The 25,286-nt window shown below is 40.1% G+C and overlaps 1 protein-coding gene across 1 annotated transcript in view; it reads left to right on the top strand.

The window, feature by feature from the left end:
• Positions 1-20,471, top strand: part of SHQ1 (SHQ1, H/ACA ribonucleoprotein assembly factor) — a 55,452-nt gene extending 34,981 nt beyond the window's left edge. The window contains exon 12 of the mRNA XM_082322036.1: positions 18,993-20,471. Coding sequence (XP_082178162.1) covers positions 18,993-19,641 — 649 coding nt within the window. The 3' untranslated portion in view covers positions 19,642-20,471. The remainder of the gene's footprint in view (positions 1-18,992) is intronic.
• The last annotated feature ends 4,815 nt before the right edge of the window (positions 20,472-25,286 follow it).

The following is a 25,286-nucleotide window of genomic DNA, read 5'->3' as shown; positions in this document are numbered from 1 at the left end:
GGCGACTTGTCTGTTCAGAGCAAGGGTTCCCAGCTCCCCAAGGTGAGTAAGGCATCTGGAGAGGGGGTGGTGCACCTTCCATGCCAGGGGAAGAAGGTTATGACATCCCTCTGGTAATTGCCTTTGTGGTGAAAGAGTTTTGGGCGGGGAAGGTATTTATAGGTATTTTTGTGGTGGTCTTTCAATGAAGTCATTTGCGTGTCTGATCAGTCTGGATACTTTCTCTGTTTTGTTTCTTAGCTATTCTTTGCTCCATGCAAGCTTCATTAACTTTCTTTGTCTCCATTTTTCTCCCGTCTTTTCATAGCTGTAGTCCCAGGGCGCTCTCAAAATCTGTGGAGGGTTTTTCTTTTCTTCCTCTCTTTCCCTGGTGTGTAACCAAGTCCTAGCGGAGGCTGGGGCCCCTTTGTTTAAACAGTTAAAACAGACTGTAGGTTCTTTTTAGTGAAGAATCTGAGCGCTTTAGGAACAGCTGGAAGCAAGCTTTTTAGCTCACCTGTACTGGCAGAGAAAAGTCTGGGAGCTGTAAGCTTAGAAAAAAAGTTTGGCACAGGCAAAAATGTATCAAGTGGTAGTAAGCATACAGTCCTATTCCAGATTAAGCCTCCAGGAGAGGAACACCACTGTAGTAGCTTTTAAATACCCAATGTGGAAACAAAAACTTTATAGCCACCAGTGAATCAATAGCTGATTACAAATTTGGTTTGAGATCATAGTTTGGCTGTGGCTAAATTAGATGAATAAATGAATGTGTCACTAGGCTGGCAAAAGATGATTTATTTTAAACACAATGTATCTGGAATTGGAAACTATTAAACTGCTGAATAAAACACATGCAGGTGGCTAATAGTCAATTGGATAAGGTGAGTACAATCTAGTTCTTTAATTCGAAGGATTTTTTTCAGATACAAGATTTCATTCGGGTACCTGTTATTAAGAGAAAAATAGATTCCTAGAAATCTTAGACAATGCAAGACGTTAGCAAGTGTAGCTAAAGTTTCATCTTCCTGTTTGCCATCTTAAGGCTAGTTTTACCTGCTTTGTAGGTTTCTCGTATCTCTCTTTGAGCTGCTTGTGAAGTTACTATTAATAGTTTGATCTATTATATAAAGTCGCGTGTAGAATCCTTTAAACCATTCATTGGGTTTTGAAGAAAGGGAGCATGTTGCTCAGCAAAACTGATCAGAAAAGAGGGAAAAGTAAATGTTAACCTGGGTAACAAAAGCTAGACAAAGGCCTGTGGAGGCAGCTTGTAGTAAATCTCGGCAGGTGGTGTCAACATTTATGTTGAAAAGCCAGATGCAGCCAGATGGAAAATTGCATCTTTAACCCCTGAGGTCATAATGACATGTCATCACTTCATTTGATTCCCCTGCTAAGTGAGCTTATCATCCACCCTGCTGTCACTTCTGTTATTACTTTCATTTCCATAATAAAATTAAATTTAATTTGTCTGGTTTGCATGCTTTTTTTCTTTAGGTCAGAGCTTTTACAAAACACTATGATACATATGGAAGCCTCTCCAAGGTGAACTTATAACTGAATTTGTATTATAAGTCTGAGCTTTTCTCCATCTTTCATGCCTTACTCTGAGCAGAAGGAGATGAGGGAGAGGAGAAAGAGCTTTGGGGAAACCACTGGTTGTCTGATAGCTGCAACACGGGCTGCTAAGACCAGGGGGATCTAGGTGTGGGCTTGTTGCAAGAGAACTTTTTCCCTCTGCCGGAGGGGGGTTATGTGTCTGTGACCCCATGGGAGTTGTCCCCTTTATAGAAGTCAGAGGAGTTTACCCACTGACTCTTGCTGTGCCTCGGTTCCTTTGTGTACCCTGATGTCTTTCTCCAGTGCTTTGTATTCCCCTTTGTGCCAGTCTCTATTCACATCGCTTTTTGTTGTCCGCTGTTGTACATACGTGCCTTCTGGTGGCTTGGGCGCGTGATGCCGGCGGGCCATAACGCGAGTGGCCGGGTGGAAGGCTGAGCGACTTCCTATGGGTCCTCGTCCAGGCAGGCTGTTAAGCGCATACTGTTCGGCATCCCCACGTGAGAAAACAATTGAGCCCATGCTGATTTAAAGTATTTTTACCCAACGTTTAAGTATATGTTTAGTTTTGAACACGTACCACTTTAGTATCAGTAAATGCATATTTTCTGTGTTTCTGAATTGGAGGTGAAGCTTTTAGTGTTCCTGGTGGTTTTCCAGGGGTTAGTACACTTACTTATGCACAGTTGTATACTTCTCAAAGTTTTATGGGTATAAGGAATGCAGGAGAATGAGGTGTTTGATCCCATGTAATTTATATTATATTTTTCGTTATCACTATTTTTCTACTTTTTAACTACCATCTCACATTTTATTCATTATCTGTTCTATTGCAAAAAATTATAAAATCATTATTTGTGTTGTGTACTGTAGTAGCTTCAACTTGCGCAGTAAAGGAGATGCTAAGAGAGATGAGCTGTGTGTCCTGTGGAACTGTATCTGCAACTTGATTTCTTATACCAGTATTTAGGCTGCTTTAATGTATGCATGCTCTGTAGTCACACCTTCACGTAGATGTGCTCCGCAACCTAAGACAAATGTAATCATCTTGCTAATTTTGGTGACCGTAGGTATAACGTGCCAGTTCAAGCATGGACTATTTGCTTTAAAGTAAAAAAACAAGGACTCCTGGTGGCATTTGTGCAGTCTCTGTAGAAGCTGCTATCTTTATTGAAACTAACTCAATTAAAGCCAACTCAGAGATTCCTAGCATGTTAAATTGCTTCTCTTGATTTGCAGGTGAGACATACCCTAAAAGATAGGCTAGCTTCATAGGTCTGTTTTCCTTTCCATCTCTTTGTTATTACGGAGACCTAGTCCTTGTTACAACATAATTACCTAGTCTGAAGCCAGCAGGGAGTTGCTGCTTTATGTGTAGGGTGTGAAGTTCTCTAAATAAATGTAGGATTAATTACATTCACAGCATGTCATTGAGGTGATGAGATTGACTGTGATTGTTCAGCCCCCCTTTTCTTTTCCCTGGGTTTTTTGAATTACTGTTTTAATCAATATAGTGTAATGTGGGCCTGAAGTGTTAAGGCCTGATGTTGCAAAGGCATTAAGGAGCCCGAGTCTTTCAGGAAAAACAAAAAAAGATCCATGAGATTTAGGATTTTTACTGCCTGTGTCGCATCAGATCTTAAAGTGCACAAGAATGTAAGGAAATCAACCTTCAGCGTCATAGTTTCAGTCCATTGCATTGGTTAAAGTTTGGTAGAGGAAAGATTTCTTTATGTTCATTCTGACCTCTTTCTTGGCTTTAACTGACTTTAAATACTTACTTTACAAGTGAGCACCTCTTTATATTTGCAAAAAAGAGCAGGTTTGAATGTATAAGAGAGCCTACTCGCGTTTTTTCAGAACATACATTTGATAATCAGATTAGTGCTGATAGTGTGACTGCTTGTGCCCATTTAAACACACTGTACCACACTGAATCTTCAACAGCCTCTCTTCAGTTCATGTAAGTATTTGCATAGCTGTATAGGTCTGTTATTAATTTCCATTAAGTTCTCTCCTCTATAGAGCATCTTATTTATTTCCCTTGTATCTTGTTACACATACCAGCTCCCCGTATCCTACGCTGTGCTTGCTTGTAGGGCAAAAAGTGTTTGAGTACAGATCATGTATGACAGCCTTCCTGAAAGAATTACCTTAAGCTTTTGCTAGATTTGGGAAAATATTTTGTAACATAAAGCATCTTTAAGCTTGTGTAGTCAAATATTATGATCTTTAGATGAAAGTAAATAGAATTTTAACATATATTCCAATTGTATGTTAAAACTATTTGTGAAACTGATCTTCTATCTGCAAACTTAGGAAATTTGACCTGGTTATTATTTGCTAAGATCTGGAAAACTGAGAAGTGTTTCAAAGTATGTAGAAACTATTTTGATTGTGCCATTTTTGCAGCTGTTTCTTCTTGGCATTTTTGTTTTCTTTAGTGGTTTAGGGTTTTGTAAAGCTCAACATACTTGAATAGAGAAAAAACAGACTTTTAAAAATCTTTTGGTCTTTGCTTTTTTGCTGCTTGTAGGGTTGATATTCATGAAGTCCTGTTCACTCTTTGGTATTGCCGTGTTCCTGGGAATGACTCAACTGTAACATCTGAAACTCAGGACTTTACTGCTAAATGGGGGGTGAATACAGTAACTCTTGTCGACTGTGACCTCTACTATGAAAATACTAAGTTCAGACAGGACGATTCAGGAACAAAACTATCCTAAAAGGTTTTCATATGGTGTACTACTAACATGTTAGTTTATTAAATTTTCGATCTGTAATGGGGGACGAGAGAATATATTAACAGATAAGAAAAAATAATCAGCGCTTTAAAGCATTCTCAGATGTTAGAGGCATATGCTCATTTTCAGCTGTTAACCTCTTGGATTCAGCAGCCATGATTCAGAAGAACAAAGGCATAAGCAATAATCTGGATGAAAATCCTGCTTCTTGGCTCTGTGGGATTAAACTGATTTGTACAGCATATTTAAAGCACTTCATACAGTTAAGACGTTAGGAAGAATACACCCCATAGTATTGTATTTTATGTTCATTACAGTTTCATGGTCAACTGTATTCTGCTTTGGCTGTAGTTTAGGCTTTAGTTTACCTTAATTGGTGCCCACGTTAACCTTAGCTTAGTGAAGGCTGTGGTAGTTTCAGGTTTGATAAAAATGCCAGTATTCAAAGTAGGTGGTGCAGAGAAAAGCCAAATTGCTTTCACATTGCTGCTTTGAAAGCAGCCTTTCCATTAGCATATGCTTTTAGCATGTGTCCTGGTGTAGCCGGTTATGTTATTTATCAGGTAGTGCAACAGCCCCATTGCCACCATGGCAAAATCCCTTCTTTTGATCTGTTTCGTAGTGAGAGGATTATATTTTTCACTGTCCTTCTTTAATGGTGTGGTCATTGTGGATACACTGAAGCCACTTAATTCCCTGCCCACTACCCCCCTGCAAAACAAAGCAACTTGTTGGATTTCGGAGATTTTTAATTTGAAGGCTGTTCTTTCCTTTGCTGTTTTGGCTTAAGAGCCATACAGGTAACAAGCTGTAAACCAAAAAAATCTTGGTGCTCCTTGTGATTACACCTTTTCCATGAACACAGTAAGAAAGCTGCGTTTTATCTGGTTACATAGGCTTCACCTTATTGTCCTGTGATGACTTGCTGTAGTAGCTCATGACTACAGTCCCCAATTATTGTAATTCCTTCTTAGCAGGCTTCACAAGCTGACATTACTACTGCTGGCAGCTCCTTCAGGATACAGCACTACATTTGCTTACTGCCTTCAGTAATCATGCTGCATTAGGTTTGCTTTTCATTCACTTCTTTGGTGGCCTGTAGTGGTGTATTAACTTTCAGATGTCCCCGTTGGTTTTCAAGCTTTTACCAATAATGGGAGCGGCTGCTTCAGATGGTCTCTTTGCAGGCTCTTTGAGGTTCATTTTGTGTATATTTCAGTTTACATACCACCAACCTTAGGACTTACTAACATGTCAGTGTTCTAGGAAATACTGGAAAATGGAAAAAAAAAAACCAACCTGGGAAAAGAGAGTTTTGTTGCTTTATAAAGTTAAGATCATCCATTGTTTTCAGAGTTTTTGTCAGAGTACTGTCCAGTATCTTTAACAATCTCTAAGAAAATACAGTGTGTGTCTTTTTAGATAAAAATTTCTGGTGACATTAAATGTTATTTATTTAAAGGTAGAAAACGAATTGCACAGACTGACCCAGATTGGCAACATGTGCTTATTTGAACAACCTGCATTTTAATACAATCAAGTATAAGAGGGCGCATGCACAATAAAAGATTGTAGATCATATTTATGGATTGGAGAATGTAAGACAGTTGAGGGCAGCAGCTCCAGAAAAATAAGTTGGGTCATGCTTGAGAACAGTTTGAACCTGAACACCTATTTATCTCTGAGGAGGTAAGAGGTACAATGTTCAGCTGAAGAAGCAAGGTAGTATCATTCAGGACAAGGAAGCGGCATGACCTTAGAATGCATCATTTGTGAGACTATGCTAAAACACAGACTAATTCTAGTGTCTATTCAAAAAGATGTTGAAAAATGGAGAGAGTTAGGGGGAAAAAAGGTTCCATGAATGTACATGTCTGAATGACCTATGTTATGGCGAGAGACCGAATAAACTCAGTGGTTCATTGGTAAGAAAGTTAAAGATGGATTTGGACTTGTCTGCAGGTATGATGGGACAGAGATTATGGGTTTTAGCCATTGTGTAGTATAACAAAAAAGAATTACAAATAAAATCCATCGAGTTGAACACAAAACAGGAAAAATTCAGACAGCAATAAGTTTTCACATTTTACTAGTGAAGAGTAATATAAGTTGGCTTATTCTCCCTAGGTTCTTGGGTAATTCTGTACTGTCTTATTTGTTTCCATCAAGATAGCATAGCTCAAAAAAATACCTTGTGGTTCAAACACTAGCTATGGGTCTGGTGCAGAAAGTATTTGAGATTCTGTGCAATTTATTATGCTACTAAAACAGCCTTTTCTAGTATTACAAGAGGAAATGCTATCATTTTCCTTAGAACTTAGATAAGGGTTTACCCATTTATCAAAGGGAACGTTGACTGTTGGTGCCCAAATATGGTAGAGAACCCAGATTTATTTTTTTTTATCCCAAGTCATCTGCTCTTAATCCTTAGATCACAGTTCTTTGATTTAAAAATAGTAACTAATAATTTGCAAGCACATTATATATGTCTCCTCTTCCACTGTTTTGATGCATGTTTTTAATACAGGTTCTTTTTGTTTACTGTCATCTTGAGCTGCCATGCCTCTCATTAAATGTTGCATCTTATTTAAGGCCTGAGCTGTCACTTCAATTGTCTGCAAAGCAGTAGGTGCACATAGAGCACTTTGTAAATAACAATACCCAAGTAATGTAATATACTGACTTAAGAGGCTTAAAGCAAAACAATGTTTGCCCTGAAGGCTGAAAAATGTGATAGACAGGTGGATATAATACCAGAAATTCCCCTTTATATATGTTTTAGCAAGTCCTGTAAAACATGGATTTTTAACAAGGGATTTAATATCTCCTCCCAGCTGCTAGCTGCAGTTCCCTTTGATGTTTTTCCTCTGTTGTTGTTTTTTTTTTTTTTTTTTTCCTTCTTTATTCCATCACTTTTCTATAGCTCATATTTCTTCAGGCTGTGTCTGAATGCACCTTGCTGTGGGTAGAGAAGGCAAAGAAGCAAGCCATTTTTCCCCCCCTCGGGCTATTGCTTTGATTTTCCAAAGTTGCTGGGTGGCAGTTCCTATCTGCCTGCAGAAGGGTCAGTGATCTGTGTCGTGTCTTTTCAGTTAGCACATCTCAGCTGACTCTTCTTCTGTTTTGACTAGGGGAAGGATGAGCTTGTGTAGTTGTTGCCTTTCGAAGCAGGTGGAGTGTGTAGCTGTGATCAAAGTGGGAAGCCAGTCTGCAGGCTGACAGTCTTACTGTTTTGTTTCCAACCTTGTCAGTAGCGAGCTTGGTCTCTTCCACCTGCCCCCATCCCTTGCAGTGATTGCCCCATAAATCTGAAGACAGAACAGAGGTAGAATGAGAGAGAAAAAATGTTGAGTGAGATGATAATTTAGTCTGTGGCCTAACGCCCACTCCCCACTATTCCCTGGGGACTTCTTCCTGCAGGCACTGGGGAGTGTGGGCGAGCTATGTGATGCTGCATGCATGGCCTGCAAGTTTCCTTGTCACGGTCAGGAAGCCAGATTTGCAGCCAATTCAGTGGGGTGTGGTGGTATTATTATTAATTCTTATTTCTCATAAGAGGCATGATTTTGCTCTAGAACATCTGATCCTAGGTGCCCTACAAACACAACGGGGTGGGGGTGGGGAAGATGGGAGCAGGCAGTTTAGGCCTTTGCAAAAACCTGCTTTCCTGCCAGGAATTTGCAAGATGCTCAGATTTGGTGTCTCTCTACATTTAGATTGTGTGAGTTGAGGATGGACTGTGAGTGGGAAGGCTACAGGTGGTATTTTCCCTTGAAGTGTTATGGGTGTCAGTCAGAAGCAATGGAGCAGTGTTGGAGTTAAAACTCTGATCGACCTCACTAGGACTTTTGTTGTTTGGTGGATAAATTCCATTGTTGTAAAGGGGTAGGATCATGTTGGAGTAATGTGTTTGTAATTGTGCCTGTCTGTTGTTGTTCTTGCTATTTTCATAATACATGACTTTACTAGCATTATGCTGACACTAAAATTCACATCTTCCACACTGCTTTGTGTGAGCACCTTTCATTCCCATATTGTAATACAAATTGTATAATTTACAGGGTTAGGAGTGCTATCTCCTACATCACCAACGGTGATGGTAAAGACCAAGTTCTAGGTAATGGCAGTTAAGAAATTTGAGGGAGACAAGGCTAATGTAGAACAATTGTCAGCCTTCCATTTCTGTAATGCAGCCAATACTTACTATCATGTTATAAAATCTGTTCCTTTCTCTGCATCTGTTTTGTGGTGAGTTATCTATTCATCTTTCATTATTTGTATTTATCATATATAACTTTGGAAGCTGTGCCATTGTTAGATGTTTGGACTGGCTGCAATTTACTGAAGCTATTTTGGCAACACTGAGCTGCTTCTAAGCTCAGTTAAAGTATTCTTAAAACATATACATACTGTTCAGTTTCTTTTTATAGTCCAATTTTAATTCTGCTTTCTCCTCTGAATATTTTCATAGTATCATCTACATAAGTAAGCTGTACTTGATTTCTTTTATAATCCATGATATGTTTGGTTTCAGCTTATCAAAAAGACCAAGTAATGAAAGTAAGGTGTTATATTGGAAACTTCATCTTTTTTTTAAAATATTTATAAATGTGAAGTTTGGCTCATGCAATATTTAGATTCATTGTGAAAGAAGCACTGTAGAATTTCAGAATAAATATGGAGGGAAAGTCACTCAAAATATTCAGACTTATTAACATTAAAAAAGTCACTTAAATTGAAACGATGGTGCTGTGTTTTATATTTGATTTATGGTTAACAAACTGTAATACTTTAAGCTATATAGATGGCAGTTCATGTTTACAAGACTGCAAGTTGGTTTGCAGTGTAAGTATATCACTCTCAACTTCAGAATTCGTGTAGCGCCCTTTGAAAGCCAGAATTTCAAGACGAAAGCATTTTATGTTCCCCGTAAACCCATTGGAGTCTTCCACGTCATCATTGTTTTATGGTTCAGGACTGCTTTCTGTCACCTGAAGATAAGTGGTGGGTTTCTCTTGTCAAAAGTAGTCTCTTTCTGTGCTGGATTTCTGCTCTTCTAATCCTGTCAATTTAAAATGGTGGCATCTTGCTTTGCAGGGAGATGTATTTTCCAGACCTTTTTAACCCTGTGCTCCCATTTTTATGGTGTGGTTTTCCTGTATTTAAGATAAAGATTTGATGTGCAGTGAACGCTTTTCCAGTCTCTGCTTTGTCTGATGCCTACAAAGGGAGGGAGGAAAAAAAGGATTGTATAAACTTCCTACAAACCCAAGCCTTGTGCCCTAATGTCTTCACCACATCCTTTGACACCTCCCAGGCAAGAGGCAGCATGTGCGGTAGCTGGTCTTAGCACTGATCAGCTGGTTGGTATGTGCAGGCTGTGGTCTCCTACCAAGCCAATACACGATAGCTATGTTTTGCCGGCCTTTTCTCCTGAGGGTCATTATTGTGGATCTACTTCTGCTTATTTTCATGAAATATGTAGGAATTTAAAGATCTTTTTTAACCTCTAGTTGCTCTTAAATTTGATTGAAGTTGCCTGATATTTCCAAGAGTTGTTAGAAAGGAAATAATTAACAGTAAGTATAGACAGGGACAGTATAACTGCGTAAACCGAAGTTGTTTAGGCTAAAAATCAGAATTCATCCTCTTAAGAAGTGGAACATATGAATTCTTACCTGCAGTTGCATAAAATACCTTGAATACACTGAGCACGTTTTGTTTTAGCAGCTGGCTTTTCATAAGGCAGTGTAGAAATTAGGCAGTCTTTAGTGCTGTGTTGTGGAGATGGTTTGTTTCTTTCCTATGGAGACAGAGGCTAATCTTGTACTAAATCATGTGAACAAATGTTGTGTTATTTCTGTTGTGTTTACACTCATCTGTCTGTCTTTTGCTGCAGATAATGTAGAAGATGAGTTAAAGTTTAGGTCAGGTTTTACCTGAGTCCTGAAGAAAATGGGCCTGTTTCTCCTTCACTAACATGTTGAATTCAGCTTTGTTCTTGTATTATCTTCCATACTCATTGATCAGAGCTAATGAGATTATAATAGAGTTATTTATTGGTTCTACCTCTTAGTATAAAAATGTATAATAAACTAAGCACATGAAACTGTTGAATGGTGCTGTTTGTGTTTATCTCGCTGGCTGTTAATTGTACTACCTATTCTGTGATTCTTTCAGATCTCACAGGCCAGGTTGGGTCACGATGAGCTAACCAGCTAATAAAGGCTGGAAAGCATGATTTAGTAAATGTTGCATATTCATCTTTCTGCTTAACTGATACAATAAAGAATTTTGTGGATAGAGGTTCCATTTTTGAAGAAGGGATGTAAAATAGGTTTTAGACTTTTCTCTTCATTAGGAATCTGTGGTATTTTCTGTGAATAGGGCAAGAATAAAAGAACATTATCTGTGCTCTTCTGAATGAGTGCCTTTTGTTTCCATGGAAGGGTCGCCCTTTGGTTCAAGCGCTGTGTGTATTTTCTTTTCAACTTCATGCTTCACACTTCAGGGCAGTATTGTTACGCTTTTAACTTTTAGCCATGTTTCACTATAGAGGATGGTTGTGTTCCCAGAGCTGGATGAAATAAAATCTGTGCATAGTTTCCCCAAGCTTGTGGGGAATTGGGGTAAAGGGGTTTATAAGGTACTTTGCAATAAAAACAGTGTAAAGTTACGTTCATTGTTATAGTCTGTAATACAGCAGTGTGTGTGCAGATAGGGAAAGTGGTTGTCGCTGTCTGTTAAAAAGTTACCAGACTATGGGCTTTGTGCTATGAATTTCTTTCAGAACTTGATTTGGAGTATTTTTGTTCACTGATTCTGAGCCTGCTTTTTCAAAAGTATTTCACTATGGTTGGAGGTCATTGACTAGTGTATAACTTGAAGCACTCATTAGCATTCACCCTGAAAGTGAAATAAAAAATGGTGAAAAATGACATCTCATATAAAATACATGCTAAAAGGTGTAACTGAGTCTTAGTCTCTTATCTCCAGGCAGATTTTGAGTCTCATGTTCTTTTGTAACCTGTGACTTTTTAAAGAGCAGTTTTGGCAAATAGGTGGTGTGTTTAGTGCGATGGAGTTTCTTATTATTGCAGCTAAATATCCATTTGTAAGGATTTTTTTCCTGTACTGGAGGATTTTTTTGTTATCTAATCTCACTGCTCGACCATTTATGCTTTTTTTGTGTATGTTGACTTTAGATGTGTCTACATTAATGTAGTCTGCTTTTGCATTCAACACCATCATCGTTACCACTTTTATGTTTTACCAGTCAGGGCTGATCAAACCTAGGCTCTTTTATGTCTTGAATATTTTATTAAAATCAAACTGTCTTTCAATTCTGTATCATAAGAATTAATTTTTTTTTTTTCTTTCTAGCTGTTTGGAATTTTATGTCAAGTGTGGAGGGATGTTTGACTTTGTTAGTTGCCTTTCTGAAAGAAGCATACCACTGTTGGTCTAAAGCCTTGAAGTTTAAGTTACGTTAGGGTTATTCAAGAGTATATGTGTCTCTTCCACTTTATCCTCCACCCCTGGGTGTCAGAAAATTCTGTTCCAGTGACGTAGGGCGTTGCCTAACAAGCTGAGCTCAATTACCAGCTTCAAGAGACTTTCCCCAAAGATCACCAGTTTGGTTGCTCAAGCAGCTGTGCAGCACTAGATAGAAGCTGACATCTGAATTTTAGATTGAAGAACAATGTATTTTCTTCTCAAGTATATATAAGAACAGTTGGATGCTTTGTCAACTGTGTCATTCTTGTATAAGCTTACTTTCTTATCTTTTGATGTCATGTTTGGCTATAACCTGTTGAGCCTTCTGCTTCAAGGGAGCTTAAGCAGTAGACTTACTGCCATAGGGATATTAATTTTCATCAAGATCATGACAGAGTTCCTATGGGAAGTTAACGTTGCCATTATCAAGGGACTGAGCGTTGAACAACGTCTCTTCATACCCCTTGTGTCTGGACAGATAAGGCTTGGGCTGGAAGACAGTGATGGATGGAATCCAACAAGAATCACTCTGGGCAGGGGAAAAATAAGATGGTCTGAAGGGTCTGGAGAGTCTGGCCCTTTTGCAGATGCCCTTTTGTTAACCAATGAGAGTCCATGCAGAAACATCAGTTACGTCCTATTGCAGCCTGCCCTCAACCAGTATTGTGGCAAGGCAGAACATTTCATTATCCCTTATAGTTTAACTGACGTTTCAGTGTCTTGCAGATACTAAATTTACACATCATCTGTATCTGAACTGCTGAGGATCTACTTTGGGGTAATATCTGGTGATGTCTGAGGTAATATTGACTCTAGAATTGTCTTAATACTTATGCTGCCTCTGGCTAAAAGAATAATTGTGGGAAATTGTAAGCAATGCTGCCAGGTATGTAATTTGGAACACACTGAAAGGGGTGATACTCTTGGCTGGTTATATTGCTTGCTATCTTATCTGTTTCATCTAAGAAGGAGGGTGTCTAAGAAACTTCCTCTCACAAGTCTGAGTTTTGCCAGGCCTTGTTGAGAAAGGTAGTTTAAATATAGACTGACACTTTCTCTTTAAACTCGGTAGCTTCTCATACAGTAAATGTATAAAGTTAAGGCAGTTGGGAATACCTTGTGATCCAGCAGACAAAGCCTTTTGCTTAATGCAACAGCTTTACTATTAGATGGATCCTATGTGTCCAGAGCTCCTGTTGAGTGGAGATAAGTTAAATAACTGCCCTTTTTATATTTGTCAGGCCTCCTAACTGGCGCAGCATGCTGCTAGTTTGTATTTGAATGCATCTCAAGGAATTGTAGGCCTACCAGGGTACGGCAGCTTGGCAATGAGACAGGCCCATTTTCATATTTGGTGGAACCTAAGACACTGCAAAGGCACGTCTGCACTTGAAGTACCTACTGTTTCTTTGAGACTTGTTTATCTTGCCTGTAAGGCTTAAAGATAATTAATGTAAAGTGTTTTACATTTAAAACAGGGCTTGTCAGCCCTGTAGAGCCAAGTTAGAGCATTGCTAGCATGGAGGACTGATTGCCATTGTAACACAGTGAATAGGCCCTAACCACATTTGAACAACATAATGTAACAAGACTTTAGTTGGTTCCAAGATTAGTTAGGTTCCAGCTTGGTTCCAAGACCAGCTAGGTCACATTGAAACACCAGGCTGGTAACCAAACCTGTTGTCAATGTTTTTGCTATACGGGTTCTCATGCTTTGTTGCTTTTGTGTTGTGCTTCGGCAAGAATAGCTCGATCTGCCATGACAGCACTTGTGTACTGTACGCTGACTTGCCTGTAATGGAGCATGGGTAGATGATAAGAAAATTCTGTTGCCTTATAGTTGTGTTTTGCCATGTCTTACACCTAGTTTACACTGTGTACTTCAGAAGATTGTGTGCTTGTATACAAATGCAAAGCCAAACTTACGAGGCAGTAGAAACAAACCTTCTATTGTTTACAAAAACAAAAGCAAGCTAGAGCTTGTGCCTGTACAAGATAAGTTCCTTTTCATTCCATAGTGAAATGTTACTGACTCCTGCTTTGAAAGGCTGTCCTGCCAATTTGACTCTTTACTCCCATGTTTGCAAATACTCTGCACAGTGTTTGAGATCTGTAACTCCCATGCCGTGGTAGAGTATGCAATGCCACCCATCATACAGAATAAGGAGCAGAATGCTGACTCGCATTATTTCAAGTTCTCTTTGAGTTGTTTGTGGTTTTGTTTTTGTTTTTTAACATAACCAAACTGCTAAAGAAAGAGAATTGGGTGTAAGGCGGGTACCAGGCAGGTGGAAAGGCCTGGCCCATAAACACTTTTTCTTTAAACCTTTTCCTTTTGTAGTGCTATTTCTGATTGATGGACATAGTATACAAAAGCATAATTACTTATTTTTATTTTAACATTTGGGAAGAATTAGAGGATTTTGTGGCTGGATGTATCCCCCAAGTCCTGCATTTATTTTTTACTTTCTGTGGTTAGATTGACTTTTGTCTTTCCTTCCACCACATGTTAAATCTTCCTTGGAAACAATCAAGTCCCTAATGTATGTCTTCTATGAGACCTTTTTCTAGTAGCTCTGTGTTCTGGAGATAACAGCTATCGTGATTCATTCAATCCTAGTGCCCTCTTTACTCCTTGGAACAGAAGGTAGAACCAGCACTTGTAGAAGCATTAGTCTTTAGCTGGAGAAGTTGTGTCCTGCTTCCCTCCCATCCTGGCTGCTGCTTGTGTCTCAGCAGTGCACTCAGTCCCTATCACCATCACTTCTCTTCATGCTGCCACAGGTGGGCTTTGCTCTAAACCTGTAATGATTTCCCTTTCCTGTTGCCATAATCCTTTTTTCCCCCCCCTTGTTTTATCCATCTCCCTTTATTTGCTAAATCTCCTTTGATTCTCTGTTCTTTTCACCCCAGTTTTACTCTTTTGTAATCTGAGACCTGTGGAACAAGGTTTTTTTTCTTCTTGTAGCACATGGAGAAACTATCCTGCTGCCTAGACAAGGATTCCAGTAGTTCTGTCTTGAAATTTTAATTCCAGACTACACGGACAAGACCTGAGATGCCTCTGTTGTTATCTGTTCCTCAAAGCTATACATTAAACAATATATGCATCTGATCAGTTTAACCTGTAATTAAACATTTGCCTTAAGCAACTGACATCTTGATAACTAATAATTATCGTGTGTAGCACCTTTAAAGCCTATTATGCATGTTTATGTAAGAACACTATTACCATAATAATAAGATATCATTACCGCAAATGTGCATACTGAATGAGCATGTCTTAAAGTAATCATGCGATTCCATTAATCATACTTGAAAAATTAAAGTATTTGCTGTCTAATCTCTAAAATACTACTCAAAAGATTTTGGAAACAGCAGGACCTGTTTACTACAAGTCTCTAATACATGATATCTCATTTCTGGTGTCTCATTTTTGTTTCCTGAATTGTTGCTTGTGTTTCAGCTAGGGAAATCATTAGCTCAGAGACCCACAGTCTCCTGTTGAAAGCATTTCCCTGCTCTGATTTTTATGCTGTTTGCCTTATTTTTTGCCTAGGGAGTGCTGCCACCTTTTCTTAAGGCTGATGTGAAATGCACTCCTGAAACTCAGTTCTCCTTGAAATTAGATAATTGACTTAAACAAGATGGACTGATAGCTAATTGTAATTCTGTTACTCCCTTGCACAGGGGGAGGAAAAAAAAAAAGGCTATTCTTCAGGTGGTGGTTTTTTTTTCTCTTAATAGCAGGTCAGAAAGTTGGGGAGTGGAGTTGTCTGCTTTTATGTATAAATTTGTCAAGAGCGTGACAGTTTGAGTTTGTTTCTCATATTGAAATGTTGAGCTCTGTAGACGGTCCATTTTTTTTCTGGAAGAGACTTGATGACCAGAGTGAAAGTTGGGAGGAAACATTTAGACTACCAAGAAATCTGAGTAATTGAAAAGAGACATTTTTGTGCTGTTTAAATCCAGTTTAAATCAAATACCTAATGTGGCTAGGAGCTAAAAAAGTAGTAAAATAATCTCCGAGGTTTTTTTAATGATTTTATTAGAAGATTCCTATTGTGATTGGTCTAACATGATCTTTGGGGCATGGATGGTGCAGAGAGAAAGAAGGTTGCATGGGTCTGCATGCGGTCCGCACCCCTTCCCCTTCCCCGAAACGTGCTGGTTGGGAGCGCGTGGACTGTGTCCTTGTGCGTGCTGCTGGCAGTCGCGCTGCTCCGTGGGACCACTGCCTGAGAGCGCTGAAAGGCGGCAGTGAGGAAGGAAGGTTAAGAGGATAGATGGAACTGTTGGCCTTTTGCAGGCATTTACTCATCCAAGCAGAGTATCCATTTGTGCTGTTACTGTTAGAAGGGAAGAGCAAGCTGTTTAATCAATGGCTTTTTTTCTGTAATCCTTTGTAAAGATAAAAAGCATGTCCTCTCTCAGTAGTTCTGTTAAAACTTTTGGGAAAAAGGACTAAACGTGAAACCTGAAGCCACAGTTGTTTTGTGAAATGAGTTATCGTTATTTTGTAGTGTATTTTGAGCACTCAGAAGGAATTAACCTGAAGTTTTCAGACTAAGAATACCTTCTGCAGTTTTACAGCTGCCCGGTAGGACAGGTGTTTCTCTGTAGCTGTCAGGCACCAGCCTTTTCATTCATTCTTTTTGAACTCATTGATAAAAATGCATTTGTGTATAGAGTGATCAAACACTTGCTCCTTTGGAGACGCCATTCTTTTATCTGTCAGTAGCACCACATCTAATTTAGTAACATAATGTTTGTTCAGTCAAATTAGTATATCACTGTGTATTTCCTTCCTTAACACTTGGCATTAAGTACTCTGGAGCACAGTGAAGTATTTATTAATGCCACAAAGTACACGGTGCCATACATCTCCTTAATACTTGGTTCAGTTATGTGACGTGTTTCTGTATCTAAGGTGTTAACTGCATTATAAGAGATGAGGAGAGGATTTTAAGGGAGTGGTTTCAAGCACTGAGAGTATCTAGCAGAAAAATATGCATGAAAAATTAGAACAGCAGAAATAGGGAAAAGGCAAAAGAAACATAGGATTGGGAAAAAAGTGACAGACATGATAGAAGAGATGTGAGGACAAGCAGGACTTTCAAAATTGATTTTCTATCTGTAATGGCAATAGTAAAACAGGTAGGTGAGACTGAGGTAGCTGGAGCTGAAGATGTATCACCAGAGGAAATCGTTGGGCCTACGGTTAGTTGCTCATGGCTGTCAATGAAATTAAAAGAAACTACACATAAAATGGGTACAAAACAGTGTTTTCTGTCACAATGCACATGTAGCTTTTGGAGCTTGTTGTCTTCTTGTGGACAGTCAGGCAAAAGGACAGGAAAAAGGATTGTACCTTCCTATTATTAACAACTTTTACAGGGGAAGGGGGCACATGCACACACATACATGTGTATAGTTGGAAAGAAAGAGATGTTCAAAAGCAAAGCAAAATGCTTTCTGAAAGGAATATAAACTCTTGTGACTCAGGGTATAAACCAGCTTCTCACCAATGTGTTCAGGAAACATTCCCCTGCAAGCCAGTTTTTCCATTACCACCTACCTGCAAGGCCTCATGAACCTTTCGATGTATCACTTGTCTTCTTTTTCTTTCTTTTTACCTATGGAGCAGGGAGAAAGCTTTCTTTGTTCCTAATTAGGTTGGCAATTTCTCAAATCCTCCATAACTTTTCAAGCAAAATTCAAGTTCTTGACAAAAATAAAATGGAAATATATCACCCAAAAGAACAAACTAGAAGAGCATTAAGTAAGCAGCTTTTTAAAATTTGGTGCTCATGTTAATATTGGAGGCTGCTAGGATAATGTTGTGATTTAATTCTTAGCTTTAGATTTAGAAATCCTAGAAATAGAAATTGTTCTCAGTTGCTTCAGTCTGGGAAACACTTCTTAGTTTTCTAGTCTATGGGTTGGACTAAGGAAGTTTAATATGTTTTATTCCAAGTTCAGCTTTTAAATGTTGCACTGTCTCTGTAAAACGTGTAAGAAGCTGCATTGAATTTCCCTTCCCCCACTTTTAAATACAATTCCTTTAGGAGCAAAAAAAATTGAAGCGTCTATGTTATACTGAGTAATTATGCCCCCTGGGAAATAGAATATAAAGATCTTTAAAATCATTCAACTGAGAGAACAAGCACTTTAACTTTTGCCTTGCAGGAGTCATGTATTACATTATGAGCTACTTGCTCCAGTGTCAGTGTGTCATGCCTTGCAGGTTAGCAGGTTTGGCAGAGGAAATGAAAGCCAGTCAGTTACTGCAGGATTTATAGTAGACCTGCTGTTGCAGGAAGTGGTGAAAAGTTGATTGATAGTCTGAGGCAAAACTCTACAACAAGAAACAGGATGTATGTTTGTTATTCTATACCTGTTTTCTCCTCTGCCCCCCGCCCCTCCATTTCAAGGCACTCTCTTACTTTTTGTTCTCTCTGTTTATAAATCCACGATGCGCTTTTCCGGTAAAGCATGTGCTGACTTCAAAACACTTGAGGAAATGGATGTGGATATGGCTGTACCAAAGATTTGAAGCTGACGTAGCGTGCCTGCTTTATTAGAGGTGTTTATCTCAATGGTCTTGATATTTTTGTTGAATTATATTTCAGCTGAGTTACAAGTGAAAGGTAAAGCACATCTGCAGACAGTGTATTGAACATTTCCTGCTATCATGGGTGCACCAAGCTAGCTGTGAAAGGAGGATAATATATCACCAAGATGGACCTGATCAGCTGTGCTCTCTCGGTTCATCTGCATTTAACAGACATATCTGGAAGGGTAGTAAACCAAAATTATTTTGCTGCATACGAAGTTAATCCAGCAGGCCACATACTGCAGAGTTCACTGCTAAAGACAGCAATCCTGAAAAAGGTTGTCCTGAAATCCATGTTTTCCCTTACTGTGCGCTGCTGAAAAATCAAAGCAGTATCTTTTCTGAAAATGTCACTGAAGACTTTCAGTGCGATATTGTCTAGCCTTGTGGGAAAAGTTACCCAAAATAATAATAATTACGAATACTTTTCATTATTTTTCCCCCTATAGCATCTACTTTTAGAATCATAATTGAAGAAGAAAGTTGTTTGCAAACTAAGCGAATAGTAGAAATGTTTAAGATTTGTGTTCTCGTTATCAAATGGGAAAGTTCTGTTTGTAAAGTTAAATAATATATCTTGTTCTGTGTTAAAGGTCAAAAAAGTTGGCTGCACTCTCCGAGTCCTTGCAGAAAACCACACTCACTAAGTCCCACATAGGATTTGAACTAGAAGAGCTGGAAGCAGCAGCAGTGCTGGTACAAGAGGAAGAGAGCATGTTAAAAGCTGCTGGCACAGTTTCCAAGCAACAGCTGCCTTCCTCTGAGTCGGAGACAAGTGACTCTGAAGAATCGAGCAGTACTTCATCATCTGAGACAGAAGGCTCTGATTCAGATGAGCGAGAGTCCTCAACCAGTGAAGATGGGAAAATAAATTCTTTACAAGGCACGCTTCAAGAGGAGAGGACAGCTCCACTTATTGACTGTAATGGATTAAGGCAGGGCACAAACACTTCGACGTTTGAGGTTAGTGATGAAAAATCAAAGGTTTCTTTGCAATCTACATCTGTTCCTGGAAAATTGGTAGAAGAATTAGAAAAGCAAATGCACACTGCAATTAGACTTTCAGAACAGCCTGAAGGATTGGCTACTGCAAGCTGCATTTTACAGGAACAAGAAGAAAACCGTCTATCTGAACCTGACAGATTTTCAAAAGATACTACTGGGAAGGGAAATTTCTTGGAGGTGTCTTCAAAGACAAACCCATTGCTTTTTCTTTGCAGCACAAATGAAGATGAATACTAAAGGACCATGTTAGAACACTCTGTGACCCACTAGCAACACAGCTCATTTCTGTAATGAGGTGTTCCCAAGGCTATCCTGAGATGCAGAAAGAAGTTGATATTTTTCTTCTTTGTTGTGTTGACAGTTTGGAGGACAAGACTGCTTTGAAAAGAATTTATATGACTGTATGATAGATATCCTCAAAGTTATTAGATTTTTTTTTCCTCTGATTCAACAGAGTCTCAGATTTGATCTCTGCATGTGGGAATGTGTAATCTCAGTAAACTTCTAGAAACAGTTTTTGTTAAGCGTATTCGGTAGTACAATGATGTCCTAATCAAATACAACTGAAATGAGTTGTAGCGTCATTTTAGTTATCTTTAGCTGTTGGGATTTACTTGAAAAATATCCTCATTATGTTTGTATAAACTTGTTTATGACATTTTGCTGCATTTTTTTTTTTATTTTAAAATGCTCTATAGCTAATCACTTCAAAAATAATGGTTATAACTTTAAAAGTCTAAAGAGTGCTGACAAATTATTTTAAATATATATAAATATTTCCTATTTTTTATACAAAATAAAGGAAATTGCTTTATCATCAGTGCAAGATAGAGGGGTTATAGCTTACATTTCTGCAGTTCTTATGTAAGTTATTTCAACAGTTTAGTCATGTATTTATTCTTTTGTGCTGTTTTTGAAGTGTTTCCACTTGTGGACACTGCTGTTGCTCTTTAAAGAACAGAAATCCTAATTATTTCCTATTTCTTTCTGCATATGCTCTTAATGTCACCACAGTAACGTTAACCAAAATAAAGAAACAACATGGTACACCAGTCTTGAATATAGGACTGAAAGCAAACCTGTGCTGTCTAGAGCTGGCTTTGTTATTAGTCTGTCGCGTAGCTTTGGCCAACTCATTTGCTCCTTTTTGTCTTTATGACATTAAAATAATCCAATCAGTCAATATATTTTGTGCTAATTTCTGTTAACTGTAGATAGGTTCTTGAAATCAGGTGGCTACTGCAAATTATATGCTGCTATTCAATCTCTAGAAAAGGATTTGGGAGGGAGGCAGGATGGGACATGGACCACCAGGTTTGGTTCCGCAGTCTGACAGAACAGGAGCACCTGATTCATACCTCTGGAGGAGCAAGCCGTGATTAATTTTCAGCCTTTTTACTATTAAAAAGTATATAAAAATCCTAAGCTTAAAGACTTACTCTTCACCAATGCTACACCCTGCTGGAAATCAGCAGGCTAGCTCTGTTCCTGTGCTGACTCTCGTTCAGTAAGAACTGCAACCCTGATCTGCCAATATTTTTTATGTTCTTAAATACCTGCCGGTCGCTTAATCAGTCTCTGTGTTCTGTTCCCCAGGGGAGGAACCCTTCCCATCTTGCATGTCAGTGAGCACTTACTCTTCTAAATGCTAGCAATAAAATCTACACTGTGGCTGCAATTATGCAGCATATATCTGAGAGCGGGGGAAAAATGCGTTTAAGAAAAAAAAAAAAGTAACCCTCCTCCCTTACAGGTATGAACTCTGAAACTTCCTTCAACTGAACATTGCCTGGAGAAGGCTATATTACTACAAGTTAGGAAATATATGTTGTGAAAATTGATAGGTATTTGTAATATCCCATGGCTTCAGCTCCCCCCCCCCCCCATGTTGTGGCAGGCTGAGGAGAACGTTCCTCTTTTTCCAGCAGACCCGCTTACGTTCAGGGGCTGGCTGCCTCTTCTGGAGTGAGGACAACATCTTTGGTTAATCTTTTTGTTCTTTCTTCTGTGTGCCTAAAAGCATCATTTATTTATGCTGGTTTTGAGCTTTTTCCATCATGTCTGCGTGAATCCAGTTTGGGTGTAAATATCTTTAGTGTCCATACAATGTGATGCCACGCTAAATGCCAGATGAGAACATGGCACGTGCACAGATGTTAACTCCCAGGTAACTTAGGTGTCATTGATGTCCTCACCTTTGAGACCCTGCATAGTTGAGCTCTGTTTCTGCCTCCAAAAACATACCGGTGCCTGCTCGCGTCTGCAGGTCTGCAGCGTGCTGTCTGTCCTTCTGCTGCTGCCCTGCTACTCCTCTGCATGCCTGCGCCTGGGGAGCGTGCTGTGGTGTGTGGTACCCGGAGGCCCCTTCCCATTCCCTGTTTTCTTCCCTTTTTTGTCCAGCGTTGATGTTCATCATTTTCTTTTGGCAAAACTCTGTGTTTAGTGCTTGTGGAGCTGATAATTTTGATTTAGATATTGATTGATAGCAATTTTATGTGACCTTTGTAGTGGTGGGGTGGGTGGTTCTTCTGTATTGGGTGACAGGAATTTCAGGTGTGGCTGCTTTATGCAGCACACCCAGAGTGCTGAGGATGAGCAGCGTCTGTATGAGAGATGCCTTGCTTCTCTAAAAAGAACACACGGAGACGCTTTTAAAAGAAAAGTGGAGCTCTGTAATGTTGTTTAGCTGAAACTGAGGCTTGTCGAATCCATGAACCACAAATACTTGGGAAAAAATAAAAAACCCAAACCCCTGCACCCCCCCAGCCCCTCAGTCCCATAAGCTGCTGGGGGTTCTGAAAGAAGTGAGTGAACTCCAATAAGGAGTCAGATTTGTGTAGAGGAGCTATTTGGATGAATCCATAGGAGTTGGTCGTATGCAGGTTTTCCAGGCTGGAAATCGGTTGATCTGGGAGGAACTCCATATGTGTGTAGTGTGCTCTGTCGGTTTTAAAATTCTCCTTGTTTCTAGTGCCCCACCCCATCTACCCAAACTTATTTGTAGTGCAGCCAATACTTTATTTTAAGGCATTTGTTGCTCATCATTGTAATCAGGCCGAAGGGAACAGAATTGCAGTGTCTGGACAAGATTCCCACTGAAAGTAAGTTTGAATATGAGCAAAGCCTGAGAGGGGAAGAGCTGTGGGATTTCACTGGAGGAGGGGAAAGCGAGCTGTATGAGGTGTACGGAGTGCTCTGGGGGAGAGATTAAATGGAGTTGGAAATGTAATTTGTTTAATGTCTTGTTGTTAGTCAGTTAACTTTATATTAGAGATCTAGGCTGTCTAAACAGAGCATCTTTGTCCAAACCTTGTGTTGTGGCAGTGGTGCAGAGCTCCCCTGAAGCCAGTTAAGGTGGCCGTGGGAAGATGTGGCTCCAGTTAATGTCCTGCCCCTTCCCTGCCGCAACAGGCACCGACCTCCGTTCTTATCCAGACCCAAGCGAAGGCAAGGTCCCCACGTCTCCCCAGAGATGTTTGTGAGCTGTCCTCACAGAAAGCTGATCTCCCTGGGTAAGTGAACGGCAGCAGCCTGGATTCTTGCCTGAGGCCCCGGGGGGCTCTGTTCTCCACCCTGACTGCTGCCTGCAGTGCTGCTCCTGCCAAGGACAGCAGGGGAGGGGTCTGCAGGCCCTGGTTGTGCTCTCGGTGGCACGTGTGCCAGCCCCGCTGTCTTCGGCTGCCCGAGTGTAACAGCCCCGGTAAATGAGACCAAACACAACTGCAGTGCTCCCAGGCCTTGGCTCCGCTGCCTGGTGGGACTGGGGGGCCACGCGGGGTGTGTGTGCGCGGGGGAGGGCGTCCCTCGCGTCCGGGACCTGCCTCTGAAGGCATGGAGATGCGCTTGGGTTAGACAGGGAGACACTTGTTCGTGTAGTGCTTGAAGAATAAGCTGTTAAAAGCAACAAGTGAAATACTGGAAACAATCAGTAGATAAACCTGTTGGGTTTTTTTTTCCCCTCCCTTTTTCCAATGGGGACTGCCACCCACAGAACATTGCCACCTTTTCATTTCTTTCCCCAAAGAAAAAATGAGTGCTGAATTGATGAAATTGATTTCTTCCCCGCCCCCACCCCCAGCTTTTTTTTAATTCTAGCCAGCTTTCTGAAAAGTTTGTAAAGGGTTTGCTCTGTATCAGAAGAAGAAAGCATTGATTAGACTTGATTTACTACCGTAAATGATAAATATGGCAAAGAAATTGATTCACGGCCCTGGAGTGAAGGGGCCAGGCAACCCTCCACCGTTGACACAGCTGAATATTGTCAAAGCCTGAGCCAACTGTCTCAAGGCTGGAGAAAACAAACAGGGAAACACATGTCAAACAGATAAATAGCGTTGCTGTTTAGAGCTCTCCGTGGAGGCCATTTGTCTCTAAGATAAGGAAGAATGCACTCCAAAGCTGTGAGAAGATAAGCTGGGAGAACAAAATGAATCTGGAGTTGCTATGGTCATACTTGGGCACTTACACAGGGAGCAAGCACGGTACCCCCACCCCAGGGCTCTCTGCAGTGAGCAGGGTGCAGCACCCGGGGACATGGCTAATGGGAACTTGGAAACATTTTCTTAAATATTGCTGCAGTGGATGATATTTACACTGTTACAGCATACAAACAAATGGCATTAGCATCAGTTGTCTTAGCAAGTCACTAACTTAAAGTTGAGCCTGTCATGGATCTATTTCTCTCCTTTTTAATGGTAAGTGGGCTGCAGCCTGTGGTTCTGCGGGCATGTGTGAGGCATGATTTTGCATTGACACAATAAATTTGAGTTTGTAGTATTGTGGTACCCATAAATCATACTATTTTTATATTCTTAGGTTTTGGAGAAGCGACAGTACCATTTCCACAAATGCTGCATTTGGAGACCCGACTTAGATTGTATCCAAAGTGCGTTTGGTAATATTGGTTTGCATTTCATTAAAAGTTTTCTCGTATTCAAAAGCCACAATACAATTCAGCACAGTTGGTGGCATTTTGGAGGATGGTCGAGGACAAGAACAAAAGCTGAGTCTCTTAGGTGAGGATTAAGACGTTGGCAGAGCTCCATGAAGGAGGACAGCTCTGACCCAACAGCCGGTGATTTCCTTTAGTCGTGTAGTGCTGATTAGTGATTAGCATGGAAAAGAACAGAAAGTTTCAGGTTTATAAGCTAGCCAGGTAGTAACCTTACCAGCCCGTAACCCCAGGAGCCCAGTGGCCGGTCCCTCTCTTCGCTGTTGATGTTCTGAGTGACTGCAAATCATTTTCCCTGGTTTCACAGAAGTACCAGGCCTGACTCGGGAAGGTCCAGACTTTGGAAAGGGAATGCAGAAATACAGTAAAAAGGAATAAATCTGATAGCAGAGACTTTTTTCTCTGCTATTGTGCAGAACAAGGGCAAGAGGCTAAAATCTACAATTTCTGATGTATTCTTAAATATCTTTCTGTGTATCAGTATCCGAGTGTCTGACTCCAGGCCGTGGGTGCCTTGGGAGCTGCGGTTCTCACACACACCAGCTGGAGTCGCTGCTTCTCTAGACCCCTGAAAACTAGACAAACCTGGCCAAAATTAGATGCTAGAAACCTCTTAAAAAAATAACAAAAGGATGTGTCTGAAAGCTTGGCTCTCTGTTCCGCTGTGTATCGATACACTGTAAAGCAGAGCTCTTAGCCCTCTGCCCAGGGGGATCTGTGAGGCTTCGTCACCACTTGAACAATACTCTGGTGGTCGTCTTCTGGTGAGGTCCTGTTCATGGGCGATCCCCGGGCATAGCCTTGCTTCGAGTCAATAAACCAGGATAAAATGCACTGTGCATATGCGAGACTGTTTCTAGCCCTGGAAACAGATCCCTAGTGTTTCCTCTTGGCAGGCAGATCACCTCCTTTGAAGAGCCCAGAAATGTAA

Source organism: Platalea leucorodia (genome assembly GCF_965183815.1).
Source record: "Platalea leucorodia genome assembly, chromosome: 9".
Classification (NCBI taxonomy): domain Eukaryota; kingdom Metazoa; phylum Chordata; class Aves; order Pelecaniformes; family Threskiornithidae; genus Platalea; species Platalea leucorodia.
The sequence above is the reverse complement of the archived record's forward strand: the minus strand, read 5'-3'. Positions and strand labels throughout refer to the sequence as shown.